The following is a 16,354-nucleotide window of genomic DNA, read 5'->3' as shown; positions in this document are numbered from 1 at the left end:
AAATACACAGTGGTTCAAGTTCATTACATAATACCAAGTTTACAATATTATCTAACAATACTGTTCCACTTAAGGACAGATTTTGGGAACAGAATTTGTTCTTAAACTGGGAACTACCTTTATAGTAACCAATAGAGTTGTTTAAAATGAAGCAAATTTGTTGTGCATAATTTGGTAAATGGAACAAATACTTAAGATAAAGAATCATGTAAATGCTTTTGTCTGCCCAATTTTTTAATAGGGTGTCAAATGTGAAAGAAACACTGGCTGTTGTAAAAGCTGAAGAAAACATTGGTAAATATTGCAATCTAAAAAAAAGCAACTTTTTGTGTCTTCTAACACCCTTTTGTGAGTTTTGCTTTTCTTCTGTTCTTGTTTTAGATTGGCCGGTTAGTAATTGGACAGAATGGAATTCTTTCTACCCCAGCAGTGTCCTGTATTATTAGGAAAATAAAAGCCATTGGTGGTATAATTTTGACAGCAAGTCATAACCCTGGTGGACCAAATGGAGATTTTGGCATTAAATTCAATACTTCAAATGGAGGTAAGTAATTTTAATCTTCTCATCGCCATTCTTCCCAAGTTAACTTCTCTCCTACTCTTACGTTGAGTGTGTAGACATTACCCACCTACTCTATGTTGCACTGCTGACTATGGTATGTTTATGATTTGGGTCTGTTGAAGGAATCCAGTTGGGTTTCTAGAGGAAAAATATTTAACTGAAGGAAAGACAAGGAAAGAAAGGCCTAAAGATACAAGTGCCTAGGCTCGTATCTTTAGGTATACACGGAAATGTATACTTTCTATCACTTTCTGCTAAAAATTATCTGTAATCACTCTTACTATATATCATATATTAATAAAAGGTGTTATAAGCAGTGTTTGCATGTACAATTATACTCTTCCTTCCACAACCAGTGATTTCCTGTCTATGCCTGCATAGCAATAGGAAGTCCTTGGGAAAAAATAAAAAATTGTAGGAGAAAAATGTTGCATTTTCTCCCTTTCATTTTTCATTTTTCTCAATTTTTATAAACGTTACCACTTTTTCTGTCCCCCTCCATGTCGTTTGTGTTTCTGACCCTTTATAACTCTTGGCCACGTACATATGTAGTCTTTGGGTTACAGCCACTCATTCATCAACCATTCAAAGCTACGATTGCCCTGAACAAGGAGGAACCTATGACAGGTCCTCAGAGTTGTGGCTGTTGTGGCGCCCCTGCGGTGACATGATTGTAGTCTGGGCACTTGATAAATGCAGCTCACATTTACAATGATTGCAGTTTCATCCTGCAGCCATGTAATTACCATTTGCAACCTTGTCTGCCAGCTTCCAATCAAGCAAAATCAGTGGGGAAACCAGCAGGCAGTTGCAAGTTGCTCCTGTAAATTGCTCTTGGTCCAGTCACTTTTTCTCCTGAGAAGTTCTCGGGTGGCAGGGAAATTTTATACTCCATGGTGTCTGCTAGCCTGTCTGCACTTGCACTTACCATAGTACCAACTCACCTGCTTGTGCACCTGCCTGTATACTCTCCTGCCTGGCGATAGCATCTGCACTCGCACCTGGCCATAGCATCCACCCACACACTTGCCTATACTCCATAGTGCTTACCCACCTGCCTGTACTTCTTAGCTACCAACCTGCTTGCAAACTGCCTAAAAAGGAAAATCTTGTAGCAACCCTAGCTTGTGACTTCTAACAACCTTCACTTGCTTGTTGGAAACTGGCCGGGAGTCACAAATTATGGTCATATAAGGTCTTTGCTTAATGACTTATGGTCATTTAATTAACCATATTAGTGAGGATTTCTGGGTTTGCCATCCAATTATATCACACTGTACAACCATATGCCTTTGCATATGGTTCAGAGCCAATTCCTGTTGAGACCTGAGAGCTACTGTTCATTAACTTCAACAATTCTGTAATAGTGTCTGTTTCTAAGATCATAATCACTTCTTGCTTACCAAGGCACTTGCTATTTTCTTAGAAAGAAACGAAGTAGATCAGGGGTATCAAATTTGCATTGTCATGACATTGTCACGTGACATATCACTATTTTTCCCCCTTTACTAAACCGGGCGTGGCCCTGGCCAGGGCGTGATGCATCCGGACTGTGGGCTGCAAGTTTGATAGCCCTGAAGTAGATTATATATTTTTAAATAGACATCTGAAACATGCTAGTGTTGTAATAATGATACAGAAGAGAAAAATTCAGCATAATGTAGACAAACGAGGCCACTCTATAACCTGCCGTAGAAGTTGTTGCTCGCACCAAATTCCTCCTAAAAGGAATTAAACCTTTAATAAACTATTATTACTATTACACCCTCTCCTTGTTTAGCAGGCTAGTTCCCTTCCAATGACCACATTCTAAATTAATTAAACTGGTCATTAAGTGAACACTGCCAGAGAAAGAGGGAAAGGCTATGAAGATCACTGATTGCTCCCAAGTCATTCAGATAAATTTCTCTTGTACTGCTATTCTGGTATTAGTCTTACACTGTCATGCATCATTGTCAGGAACACAAATTTAATCATAAATGCCTGCATTGGTTGTAAAATGATTTTTATTACCATTTATTACAGTTGTATTTGCAAATGGTTGCTAATCAATGTAGTCACTAATTAAGGAGTGGGTGTATCACTGTTCCTATTACTCTGAATCATAATATTAAAGCTTATTTTTTTATTATAGTTGTTTTTGGAATATGATATATTAACTCTGTTAAGTTTACATACAACTCTAATAAAATGTCCTCCACTTAACATCTTTTCTAGAAGTCTATTTGTCTCTTAAAATCTATTTCTTATTAGGTCCTGCTCCTGAAGGAATTACTGATAAAATTTTCCAAATTAGCAAGACTATTGAAGAGTATGCTATATGCCCAGATCTAAATGTCGACCTCGGTACAATTGGAAAGCAGCAGTTTGACTTGGAAAACAAGTTTAAACCATTTACAGGCAAGTAAAATCTGTTTCTTCCCTCATTGAGAGTTCCCGCTTACATCAATAGCTTTTCTTTATATTTATTAAGGTGCTTGTTCAATAGCAGTGGAGGCTTTGATCTGATTAGTTTCTTCAATTTAATTTCTTGCTTTTGTTTTTCAGTTGAAATTGTGGACTCTGTAGAAGCTTATGCAAATATGTTGAGGAATATTTTTGATTTTAGCGCACTGAAAGAACTGTTGTCAGGTCCAAACCATCTAAAGATTCGGATAGATGCTATGCATGGAGGTATGTAAGATAATGTAAGTGCAGTAACTGTAAGCACTGGCTGCCAATCTAACCCATAGATCATCCTGCAGTTCTTTCCCTTTTCATATGCTTGGAAAAAAACTAATCTACATTTTCCTGTAGATTGAAATCGATTTTACATACGTACATAACACACACACACTCCCATTATGGATAAAGTTTACTTTTCTTAGAGCTAGGGCAAGGAAAAGTTAGTTCATTTCCTTTGTGGCATCATATGCCTTTCTTCTTGATGTATAAGGATTTTCATTTTGGTTTTGTAAATCTTCCTGATGGTACAGATCAGCGGTCACCAACTGGTCCACAGAAAAATTATTTGCATTTTTTATATTGCACTAAATTAGGGGTCCTCAAACTTTGGCCCCTGGGACAGATGCATGCAATGAATGTTTGTGTTGCTGCAGAGAGTCTCCCCCTCTGGGGTTTTTTTGTGTGGGTCAGAGGGTGACAGAAATGTTGACTTGGAGTCTGCTTTGGCCTCCTGGTGCAGGGCTTTGGGCGAAGGCTGGAAGGAAGTGCTGCTGGTGGCAAAGAGGCGGAGGGCCTTGTTCCATGGGACTGCATCATGGCCTGGCTGACCATCTCAGCCCACTGAGCCTCCAGGTGCCTGTACCTGCCCTTGCACTCCCACTGGTCTTCCCTCTGCTTGGAAAGCCTATGCTCGTAGTCCTCAGTGAGGTCTTTCTGCTGAGCCACCTTCTCGGTCAGATCCAATTTGAACTGAGCTGTTTTGCCAACTCTTTCTCTTGTTGGGTCCCTAAGGAGCCTGGGCGGGGTGGCGAGTGGTTGGGAGGGGAGGGGTGAGTAGAGGCTGGTGAGGTGCCCCTCAATGTGAGTGACTTTGAGTTGGCCATGCCCACCCACTCACATGACTACCTAGCCACGCCCACCCAGCCGATCATTAGGCAGATCATATTAGTGGTCCATGGGATTTAAAATAATGAATTTAGTGGTCCCTGAGGTCCGAAAGATTGGTGATCCCTGGTATAGATAGAAAGTAATAGCAGAGCTACACTTTGTTTTTACTGTAAACAATAACCCATTGAATATTTGTAAACATTCACTTTTTCATATTTTTTATTGATATGGGAAATCTATTTGAATGTCTTAGAGATAAAAACTTAATGGATATTAACTTTTGAAGCTTCAACATGTCTGGCTGGGTAATTCCAGGAGTAAGAAATCCACAAGTCTTAAAGTTGCCAAGGTAGGACACCTCTGCTCTAGAGAGAGGAACATTACAACCTAATATAGATTTATGCTTATAGGCCTTCAGATGTCAGGGGGAGATGGGAGAAAGAAGTTGTCGTTAATATTCCCCAAAATTCTTTAAAAATGATAATCTCATGTGTATTTTTATTTTTTGCTGAACCAGTTGTTGGCCCATATGTAAAGAAGATTCTCTGTGAAGAGCTTGGAGCAGCTGCTAATTCTGCTGTGAATTGCGTACCTCTTGAAGACTTTGGTGGCCACCATCCGGATCCAAATTTAACTTACGCTGCCGATCTGGTGCAGACCATGAAGACAGGAGAGTATGATTTTGGGGCGGCCTTTGATGGAGACGGGGTACGTATGTGCTTTTTGGATTTGTTTGTTCTTCCCTTTTGCAAACATGGACCATACCAGGAAGCAGAATTGGATATATAATTCATGTATATCTAAGTAGTGGGACTACCTTGATAGGAATAAATTGAATTCCAGTCGATAGCTTTACATGACAGATTGACCGTGTTGTTTGGGGAAACATGTTTGGTGTTGAATGTTGGAAAAGTATTCAAATTTAATAGGTGACAAGCTATGAGCGAAATCATAATTATCAGTTAGAATATGAAACCTTTCAACAAGGTAATTTCTGCCACCATTTTTTTTTAATGCCTTCATTAGGATCGCAACATGATACTTGGAAAACATGGGTTCTTCGTGAATCCTTCAGACTCGGTTGCTGTTATCGCTGCAAATATTTTTAGTATCCCTTATTTTCAACAAACAGGGGTTCGAGGATTTGCCCGAAGTATGCCTACAAGTGGAGCAATTGACAGGTAATTTTTATAAAACAAGTGGAATAGCCTTTCTTACTGAGCTTGATTACAAGCTGGGGTTGAGCAACAGGATCATTGATGGTCCTATTTTTTCCCATGTATTTTGTAGCCAGTTCAGTCTTGCATTTAAGGCATCAGGCTAAAAAGAAGACTAGGAGTTCTAGTCCCATCTTAGACATGAATGCCGGCTGGGTGACTTTTTGCCAGTCACTCTGTCTCAGCCTAACCCACCTCACAGAGTTGTTGTTGTGGGGAAAATAAGAGGAAGGAGTATTAGCTATCTTTAATAAAATTACTTGTTTAAAAAAGGCATTCTTAGAAAATTAAAGTTGAGGCAGGGGCACCCACAATGAATCAGAATCAAATGTGTGCAGAAAGTCCCTTTTGGCTGACCAGAAGATACATGCAATTTTCATTTAAGAGCTACACCATCGAGATTAGCTTTCTCCAGCTCAGTGCTGTTTAAGATGTGTTGGATTACAATTCCCATTTCTAAATAATGGCCAACCATTGTCCTGTTTTGGGGCAATGGGAGCTCCAACATATTCAGAAGAAATCAAGTTGGAATAATCTAATTCAATGCTCAGATTTAGGATGGTGAAATTTTCTCTTTAAGGTGACTTCTATTTTAAGATAGCTTTAATATTATAGTGCCACTAAATCACTAAATTTAACATACCTGAACTGAATTCATTAAAAATTTATTAATTTATGTTTTTTGGGTGGAGGAGTCCACCAAAAAGGAAAAATGTTAGTAATAAAATTAGGTACATTTGGAAGAAAATAAATAATAGTATTATTGCTAAATATATTGGAACAGATCTTGGCTTCAAGAACCTGGATGGGCAGCCAGTGAAGTTATGACCTTTTTCTTAACGACAGAACTGGACAAATAAACTACTTTTGAAATTCTTCTCCAATTTCTTATGTAACTTCTGTTCCTGAAATGCAGACAAATGGTTAGCATTCTTTGAAATATGGTTTCCCTCAGCATTGTGCTTTAAAAGTCAAAATGTGGATTACATTCCGCCTAATGCTGGCTACCTAATGACTGAGTACAATAAATATGAAAGGGATGACTTCTAAAATGGGATTTGTGATCTTGTTTATTAAATAAGATGCCCAACAGAAGTTCCTGTGTTTCTACAGTAAGTCATTCATCAATAATGGTACTATTATTCCTGTCTTTTGAAGGGTGGCCAATGCTACAAAGATTGCTTTATATGAAACTCCAACAGGTTGGAAGTTCTTTGGAAATCTGATGGATGCAAACAAACTCTCTCTGTGTGGAGAGGAGAGTTTTGGTACTGGTACGTAAACATTCCTACTATTAATTATTTTTGTTACAACATTAGTACCTCATATTTCTTCCCAAACAAGACCTCTAGACTGTTAAGACCAACAGAGAGCACATTCATGTAATAGTGGCTAGATTTACACATTGCAAGAAGTTCAACTTCAGTTCCTTTGGCTTATCAACCAGGTGACAGGTAAATCCAGTCAGTGCTTTTTATGAAGCCTATTATGTGCTTTTGCAGTCTATCTGGAACTAGACCTGACTTGTACAACAAACTATTATTACTGCAAGCCAGATTTTACTGTAAAGTTTGAAAAGCATGGCTTGGAGGTAAAATCCAACTCCCTTTTGTGATCCCTAGATTGGTGAACTCCAAAATGTTAAAAGACATTATAAACGTGCTAAGCACTGCCAAGCATTGCTTTTACCCTTGATGTCCCCCTACCCCTTCCCAATTGGATCCTTACTCTTACTGCTTTAGAGAATGTAGCCCTTGACATGTCACTCAAAGCCTGTGGTGGCCCTCCAGCCAACATAAGTTGTTCAGCCTTAGCTTAGCATGACATATGAATTTAGCCACTACCTGTGAAGTAAGACAAAGTGGTGGGCTGAGAATAATGGATCCAAATCTGTTTTACCCGGTCAACAGAATTTAGATTAAATATGTTTCTGTAGAGTAATAATTATAAGTGAACTAATTTGTTCCCATGAAATCTGAATTCTTTGTAATAGCAAATAAGGTATGAAATCTGCAAAATATTAGTTCCCACATTGTAATCATACATCTGATATTTGTTAGTAAAACGTTACATAGCGAGATTTTCTGTTTGTCTGAATTTTTTCTGTTGTAACATCTACTACTTTTATCTATGTGTCCGGATTTCGGGGGGGTGGGGGACATTCTGTTTCAAATATGGAGAAAGACAAGCTTAACATCTGTTTATTTCTAAGATGTACAGTATATTACCACCCATCTTATTGAACATAACTCTGGATGGCTCATAAACCATTATACAAACATAAAAGTCAGTATGGAAAATTTCTGGAATCAAAATATAATCTTTCTGGGTTCCAGCCTCATTTCACCCTGAATCTTGTGGGAAACAACAGATCTTGATGGCTTCTCAGAAGTCCACGAGGGGAAAGTCCTACCAATTCTTAGGGGAAGGAACAGCTATGGAAAAGGAACAACACCTAGGTCCAGTTATATGGCAACATTTGACAGAAGGGACCTGGATTTCATCCACTATGTCAGATCTAACAAAACAGGCACATACCCTTAGGAAGAGGTGTCCCACAGATAAGTTGGCCCTATGTCATTCAGTACTTTAAAGGTGGTCCATATCTAGTGGGAGGGGGCAAGGTTATCCAATCCCGCTCTGTTCCATCATTCTTCACATAGATGAAGGATTGATCCCATTTGTATGCTGTTTATCTGTCTGTGTTGCAGGATCGGATCATATTCGTGAAAAAGATGGGCTCTGGGCAGTGTTGGCATGGTTGTCGATTATAGCTACCCGAAAACAGAGTGTGGAATCAATCCTGAAAGATCACTGGCAACAATATGGGCGGAATTTTTTCACAAGGTAGAAGATCGATTTCATAGATTTGAGATGTGTTTAATTAGAATGCATAAAATCCCTTTAAGTTCAGCTTCCATGAAATAATATAATTAAAGGACACACATTCTTGGGAATCAAAAATTATGTTTTTAAACTCCATTATGTAAACTGAATGCAGAATTTGCTGTTTGAAAGTAAGATTCCTAATTAGAGATGTAGAATCTTTGTGAATGTTTCAGGTTCCCACTGTATACTGTATACTGTAGACCTGCTTTTCTTCTATCTGCTGTGGATTTCTGACTTTTATCTAAAACTATTGGATATTTAATTAAAAAAAAACAGCAAAAAATTCACATTGCAAAATTTTGTAATAACAACACAATTTTCTTAATTGCTCCATTATTGGGATGACTCAGGAATTCTGGAGTTGAAGTCTACAGGTCTTTAGGTCTTCTTCCACAGGTCCACAGGTCAACTATAACAGGACCCACCCCTGCTTTACAATTTCCACCTACTAAACCCTGTGATGATGTTACAAAATTATGCACTGTCTTTGTAGAAGGTTGGCAGTCTTAGGTAACTCCTAAGATACATGGAGAAGATACATGGCTTGTGGAAGAGAGAATTTACCATGTATTCTGCTCGTTCAGTGTGACTAGTTTAGGAAGCACGATGTGTTTGATTTTGGCCTATGTATTCAGCATTCCCCTCCCATAAATATCACCTTTGTTGCTGCTGTACTGTCTGGGCTATTTCAGGGACACATCTGCAGAGTGAGAGATTTTTTAAAACACAGCATATCTAATACTTCCATTGATTAGTTCCAAGGGTCTCTCCCACTTCAAAGTAATAGAGGTGAAGAGGTCTCTAAATGTGGATTTTATCTCTCCCCATGGATTCACTTTCTTAAATTTCTTTAGCTTCTTAATGTTGGTCATACCATGACTATATTTGTGACTATGAACATAGTGCATATCTCAGCAGGTTACAGTGCCTGGCTGATCTCATCTTACCTAGAGAACTAAATAGGGAGAGTCTTGCATGGTATATGAAGAAGAGACCACTAAAGAATTCCAGGGCTAGAGGCCAATATGAGAAACTGAAACCTGAATGAAGGCAACAGAAAAATGGGTCTTATTGTTCCTTCTTACTGAAAATTACATAGAAGTACCCATACTTCTCACTTGGAGTCAAGTTCAGTTTGGAAAAGGCTTTACCAACAATTATATGCCAAAAGTTGCCATTTTATATAGAGATTCTTTATTACAGTCTTTATTCTAGGATGTAAAACATACGGCAAAAATAAAACTAATATTTATGAATTAATTTAAATAAGCATATCAGTCAAATTGTTGCACATTGTACATATTGGCATGACAAAATTTATGCTTAAAGAAATTCAGTGTCTTTTGAGTCAGAAAGTAAGAGTTATAAATAAAACTTATAGGAATGGCCAGGGAATTTAGTTCAATAGGAATGTCGGCTGGCAGGCACCAGGAGACGTGCTTTTGCTGCAGTAACCCCTGCCCTTTGGAACATCCTTCCTTCAGAGACTATATGGCCTTTCAAGGCCTTAAAAGCTTGGCTAATGCCCAGGCCTGAAGTCCCAAATGTGTCAAGGACACTGTTTCTTAGCTGTACTAACAATTGTACTCATAATTGTATCAGCTGTTGTGTGCTGTATATTGACTTTTTTTACTGCTTTGAACTGCTTTAATTGTTTTAGAATTATTCACTGCCCAGAGTCACTACACTGAGATGGGAGGCTATACTAATTAGTTAATTAATTAATTAAAATGTACGCACATACAAACAGATAGACACGTGTATTATGTGTATGTATATGAGTGTCTGCATACGCTAAACATTTTCAGCTATCTTTTTTCAGAAAATAGTCACATGTGACTCTAAATTTAATAAATAAATTTGAATGAAATGATCTTATTCAAACTTGGAACACAATAACAGCTAAACACCAGTTTGCTGAGAGAAATAAAGCCAGTGGAATACAATTCTATCATTTATTTTAAATAATGCTAATTAATGCTTGATTTATGACATTGGTCTACAGCATCCTAGCTCTTCCATTTTCTGCCCAAAAAGAGGAATAAATGATTGCATACAAAATTCTAAAGCAAAGCAGGGGATTGGATGGCCGGTTGCGGTCTATGTTTTTATGATCATTCCTGACTATTCCTAGATATGATTATGAAGAGGTGGATGCTGATGGTGCTAACCGGATGATGAAAGATCTAGAGACTCTGTTCTTTGACCGGTCCTTTGTGGGCAAGAAGTTGTCAGCTGGTGACAAATCATTTGTTGTGGAAAAAGCTGATAATTTTGAATACAGTGATCCTGTAGATGGAAGCATTTCAAGGAATCAGGTTAGCAAAATGTTTAAACTGGAAGCTTTAATATCATGGGAAAATGTTCTTCTTTTAGCAATATATTTAACAATGTTACTTTTAGCCCTATGCATACTTCAGTAAAAATTAACCAAAATTCAAATTAAGTTATTTTTATTCGCAGTTGCTGTAAAAGTGAAAAGAAATTTTTCCTGGATTTCTTACCTGTTTAAAGAATTCAAATGGATGGTGATTATGATGATAGTGATGATGATTATTTACATCATAGTAGAAGCACTGACAATTATATTTTGATGTTTAGAAATTAATAAATGATTACTAGTAAATAACTTTCTATACATGGCATTACTGATAGCAGTAATTTAGCAAAACAAATCATAATACACAATCTGTTAGTATTCATTATTTATTAGTATCTAGTTGGCCCTGGCTGATATTGAAAAAAAATAACAAAGTTGGACTATCAATGTGAGAACAGAAATTCACCTGGAGATTGCAGTCTATAGACTAGGCTGGGGCTTGGAAAAAAAAAATGCTGACAGATCCATATTGTTGCCATCAACACATTGATATTGACAGCAGGAGGTGAACTCAATATAAGGGAGATGTTACCAAATTCCTAGCAAAAACAGGAACATTTTCTTTGTTGTGATTGTGGTTCTATTATTTATTTTAATTAAAGCTTGGCTAGCCTTGGTGGCTTATTCTGAAAGGATATGGCCAAGATAAATTATATCTATTCATTGCCAGGATCCTATGTTTTCTGAACTAGTTTGATCAAACGTGTAAAGATACTTAAAGAATGACATATAAAATAAATTAATTAACATAAATTAATGTTTAATTCCTACATGTTTTGAAGCACTTGCAGCTCTGCATAGCAAAATAAAAATTAGGAGCTCATCTTTTCTTTTCAGGCTATTTTTAAGATTGTCTTATAATAGCCAGAAGTCAATGAAAGTCAAATAGTCTTTTTATAGAATAGATTTCAAGAGCCCTGAAATTCTTTTTTCTTTTTTTCTTTCTTTTCAGGGTTTGAGGCTCATCTTTGCTGATGGTTCTCGTATCATTTTCAGACTTAGTGGCACAGGAAGTGCTGGAGCAACTGTGCGACTGTATATTGACAGCTATGAAAAAGACGCACCAAAAATATATGAGGATCCACAGGTAGGTTGAATTGCCAAGCTGTGTCATCCTTTTCAGTTTTTTTCCCCAGATAATCTTTTTCGTGTATGTAAAACCACTGAAAATGTCATTAGTATCAGAGTCAGGAGTCTATGTTACTTAAATTATTGGGTCATAGATTGATTGGCCATGCTGATGCTGTAATTCTAATTTGTAAACATTCCTGTTGCAACCAATGGATCAATACTGCGAAGAAAGTGGACCCTGCACTTGTGGGAAAGCAGGGAGAAACTAGTAAGAAAAACAAAGAAATTAGGACTCATTTTGTTTTGTGAGGTATAAAGAAATATTAAATTTCTGTCTCTGATTCCAAGACGTACTATATGCTGAATGCTTCCGGGATTCCTGTTTCATAGTATGAGAATTTGAAACTTGCTTACCGAATTAAAGCTATGCAGGAGTGTTGGCAGGGTGTCTGCAGGATTGGTCAGAAATGTCAAGGTAACAGCCATGATGTCTGATGCTCATTAAAAAAAAGGAAGCTTTGATTACAGTCATGGCTGCCATTTTGACCACGCCCAGCAGACATCCTAGTGTAACTGTGTCCATGCAGGTTTCTAGAATCCTATTTTGGTCTGAAGAATTCTGAAGAATAGCAAGTAGATGATTGTAGGAGACAACCAGGCTGAACCTGAGGGCAGAGTTAAACATATTATCAGTTTGGAGTCTCTATGCTCCCATCAGAGACTCAAGTCTAGCTCCCCCCACTCCACCCGGCAAAGTCCATTGACTCTTATCTGGCATTAATTCATTTGATCATTAGTAAGTCAGACTCTTATATATAGTTAACATATTTGTAGTGGTTTTGAATTCCACCCTGGCTCCTGACTTCTTGAAACTGACATTGGTTTCCAAAATCTTGACCAATGTTCCTCTTCATTTTTCTTTCTTTTTGGTAGGTCATGTTGGCTCCTCTCATCTCTATTGCACTGAGCCTTTCCCAGCTTCATGAGAGGACTGGCCGCACAGGACCTACCGTCATTACATAATGTAACACTTGAAGACATCTGGATAGAAACGGTTTGGGTAGCTGGCTGCTCCCCATCGGAATCTGCTAATCTTACCCCCAGTGATCAGTTATCTCCATTCTCTCCTTCTCCCCACCTTAGCACTGTATCCAAAAGCATTACAATCTGCTAAAAGGGTAGACATGATATTACAAGTTTACACTAAGTGTATGCTGATATACATTGTCTTTTTAGTGTTATCTATTACCGGTCTATGTTGCCTTTTGTTTTAAGTAATCGTGGAAAAGATTACAGTGTAAAAACAGCAGGACTAAATAACAATATAACTTTATCAGGTGTGATCCAAACTGCCTCAGCACACAATTCAGATGTGTATATGTATGTGGGTATGTATCCATATATTTGTGGGCAACATGCAGACTTTTTAAGTTTTGTCCCTCTAAAATTGCAATCACTGTGAATTGAACCCCCTGAAATGAATACCTATGATTTCCTGTACAAATATTCCATTTTCTGGACAAAATTAATCATTAATATATACAAAATTAATCATATTAAATGAAATAAAGCAGTGTAACTTGAGTGAGTTCAATTTTCAAAAATGAAATTATGGATTGCGCGCATACGATGCATTAACCAGGATCGCTATGAAAAATGACTCCCCTGGCCGCCAGTAGTGCAAAAAAGCTACCGTATTTCCCCAAAAATAAGACCCTGTCTTATATATTTTTTGAACCCTGAAATAAGCGCTTGGCCATGCGCTCAAAAGCCCGATTGGGCTTATTATCGGGGGATGTCTTATTTTGGGGGAAACAGGGTAGAGATGTTTACTTTTTTAGTCTGCATATTCATCTCATACATTGCTAATGCTTGTCACATTATTATTTATAACATACCTAAGATGGGCTTGGCTTTCATACACACACACAAAAGTACGGAAAGACACACATATCTTCACATGCAAGTCCCAGCCTGAAACCTCATAATCTTGGCCTTTGCTTTATTGGATGAGATTATACATAGAGATATAGTTATTCTTCAGCTCCCATTATTTTGTACTTTCTCCTGTCCTTTTATTGTTCAGATAGTTCCCATCGGATAGTGATGCAATTTCTCATTTCCTCCACACTTGCACATGAAGCAGCTTTGGCTCCTTCTCCCACCTTTCCTCTTTTCAGGAGGGAATTTTGCAGAGTAATTGTGTGGATGAAGTTGCCCAAAGGAGAAGAAACCTTTGTGAAATTATCCTTAGTAGGCAGAGAATGAAAACATCGGTAAACATGGAGCTGTATTACTTTATGGGATAACTGGCACCCTTGTGTCTATGGAAATTCTCAGTCATCCAGCTCATGGCTGGCCCAAAGGTGCTTTTTCAAAAGGCAGCTGGACTCTCAGTTGCTTTCTGAAAACTCATCTTCGGTATTCTTGTGGTCTTGGTATAGTTATAGCTGAACTGAGCTGAATCAATGCAATTTCTTGCCTCTAATACACGCATAGATGAACCTTGTCCAGCATCCAAATGAGACAGTTAAGTACGAGCTTATGTGGCGAGTAGTGGAGATGTTGAACTAGGAGTGGGAAAACCCAGGATCTAGTTATACTCAGTCACAGAAGGTCTCAAGGTAACTTTGGGCCGGTCACTGCCTCTCAACCAGGAGTGAAATGCTCCCAATTCGGAGCGATCCGGTAGTGACAATGGCAGGTGGTTCAGGGAACCATTAGCAAAAATGCCTGCCCCCCGCCCATGACCCACTCAATGCCCAGTCGCCCGCTTCCCTGCTTGCCACTTCTTTTTAAAAATGCTTTTAAAAGGTTTTTAAAAAAGGATCACATGCCACAGCTGATCACACACCCCCACGCGCTGTTCTACTTACCCCATGCCTCCTTTTGGTGTGCACTGCACGCATGTGCGCATCTTGCATTTGGTGCATGGTGTGCACTACGCATGCAGTGTGCATGCGCAGTCAGTGAACCGGTAGTAAACCAGTTCAGATTTCACCACTGCTCTCAACCCAACTTTCCTCTTTCAGTTGTGCTAGGATAAAATATAGGGAGATCCTCATACAGGTAGTCCTCACATAATGACCACAATTGGGATTGGCAACTGTGTTGTTAAGCGACCCAGTCATTAAGCCAGACATCACATGACAATGATTTACAATCTCACTTCCACTATGATTGTTATGCAAATCATCCACCGTTATTAAATAAAATGTCACATGATTGTGACTTGAGATTTTACTGCCAGTTTCTCCATTGACTTGTCGGAAGCCAACTGTGAAGCATTGAAACGATGATCGTGTGACCACAGGATGCTGTGACAATTGTAAATGCCACTCAGCTATGAAGCACTTGAATCTCCATCATGTGACTGCAGGGATATTGTGACAATCGTAAGTGAGAGGATTGGTCCTAAAGTTACTTTTTCAGCACTGTCATGACTTTGAACTGTCACTAAAGGGGGCAATCATTAAGCAAGGATTAACTGTAGAATCCAGTTTGTAGAAAAAGAGTGGGATATAAATAAAACAAATACAAAATTATAATAATAAAATATAAATTATGTGAGAGAAACAGTATCAGATTGCACCACTACTCTCATAATGCTCAAATGCTTGGTTTTGAACTTAAACAGCAGTTGCTATTGAATGCAAAATCATATAGTAATTACGATAGTAACAATAATAATAGCATGATTGTTTGTTAAATCTCTTTTCATTGAATCTGATAGGAAAATGAAGGCATGCCTTTTGGAATCTAATATCTAAGCTACGGAATTGTTTTATGAAGGATTTGTTACAGATATATACATATTGGAGAAGTTTTCTATTTTTACAATGCAACCTGTCATTTCTTACGTGCAAAGGATTATCTTTTTCATGTCAGTTGGTGTTTGGACAAAAGATGTTACATTTGCTAGCCCTGAGGGATTATTTAAATAAGTAAATTTATTTTATGCAAGGTGGTTTGTGAGTGTGTGTGAGTATGTATGTGTTCGTTTATAGGACCTCCCATCCCTACGTTAAAATAGACACAACTTAATTCTATAAATTAACATTTTTCTTTTTTAATTTTTCTTACGTTTATATTCCTTACTATGGAAATATATACCTGCCATATAGATGCCAAATAATATAGGTAATATTATTTCGTTATAATATTTCAGAGAGTCTCTGGTATTTTATCTTCTTACTAGAATAGAATAGAATAGAATAGAATTTTATTGGCCAAGTGTGATTGGACACACAAGGAATTTGTCTTGGTGCATATGCTCTCAGTGTACATAAAAGAAAAGATACGTTCATCAAGGTACAACATTTACAACACAATTGATGATCAATATATCAATATAAATCATAAGGATTGCCAGCAACAAGTTATAGTCATACAGTCATAAGTGGAAAGAGATTGGTGATGGGAACCATGAAACGATTAATAGTAGTGCAGATTCAGTAAATAGTCTGACAGTGTTGAGGGAATTATTTGTTTAGCAGAGTGATGGCCTTCGGGAAAAAACTGTTCTTGTGTCTAGTTGTTCTGGTGTGCAGTGCTCTATAGCGTCGTTTTGAGGGTAGGAGTTGAAACAGTTTATGTCCAGGATGCGAGGGATCTGCAAATATTTTCACTAAATTTTAAATAGTAAATTTTACTAAACTACATAGAAATCAAATCAAACCTTTA

The 16,354-nt window shown here is 37.8% G+C and overlaps 1 protein-coding gene across 2 annotated transcripts in view; it reads left to right on the top strand.

The window, feature by feature from the left end:
* Nucleotides 1-13,255, top strand: part of PGM1 (phosphoglucomutase 1) — a 30,558-nt gene extending 17,303 nt beyond the window's left edge. For both annotated transcript variants that reach the window (XM_058178572.1, XM_058178573.1), the window contains exons 2-11: nucleotides 382-544; nucleotides 2,816-2,962; nucleotides 3,110-3,235; nucleotides 4,632-4,822; nucleotides 5,141-5,295; nucleotides 6,490-6,605; nucleotides 8,043-8,178; nucleotides 10,355-10,538; nucleotides 11,553-11,687; nucleotides 12,605-13,255. In XM_058178572.1, coding sequence (XP_058034555.1) covers nucleotides 382-544; nucleotides 2,816-2,962; nucleotides 3,110-3,235; nucleotides 4,632-4,822; nucleotides 5,141-5,295; nucleotides 6,490-6,605; nucleotides 8,043-8,178; nucleotides 10,355-10,538; nucleotides 11,553-11,687; nucleotides 12,605-12,694 — 1,443 coding nt within the window. In that variant the 3' untranslated portion in view covers nucleotides 12,695-13,255. The remainder of the gene's footprint in view (nucleotides 1-381; nucleotides 545-2,815; nucleotides 2,963-3,109; nucleotides 3,236-4,631; nucleotides 4,823-5,140; nucleotides 5,296-6,489; nucleotides 6,606-8,042; nucleotides 8,179-10,354; nucleotides 10,539-11,552; nucleotides 11,688-12,604) is intronic.
* The last annotated feature ends 3,099 nt before the right edge of the window (nucleotides 13,256-16,354 follow it).

The sequence above is a fragment of the Ahaetulla prasina genome, chromosome 3 (genome assembly GCF_028640845.1).
Source record: "Ahaetulla prasina isolate Xishuangbanna chromosome 3, ASM2864084v1, whole genome shotgun sequence".
NCBI classification, from domain to species: Eukaryota; Metazoa; Chordata; class Lepidosauria; order Squamata; family Colubridae; genus Ahaetulla; species Ahaetulla prasina.
Note: the sequence above shows the minus strand (reverse complement) of the source record. Positions and strands in the feature narration are given on the sequence as shown.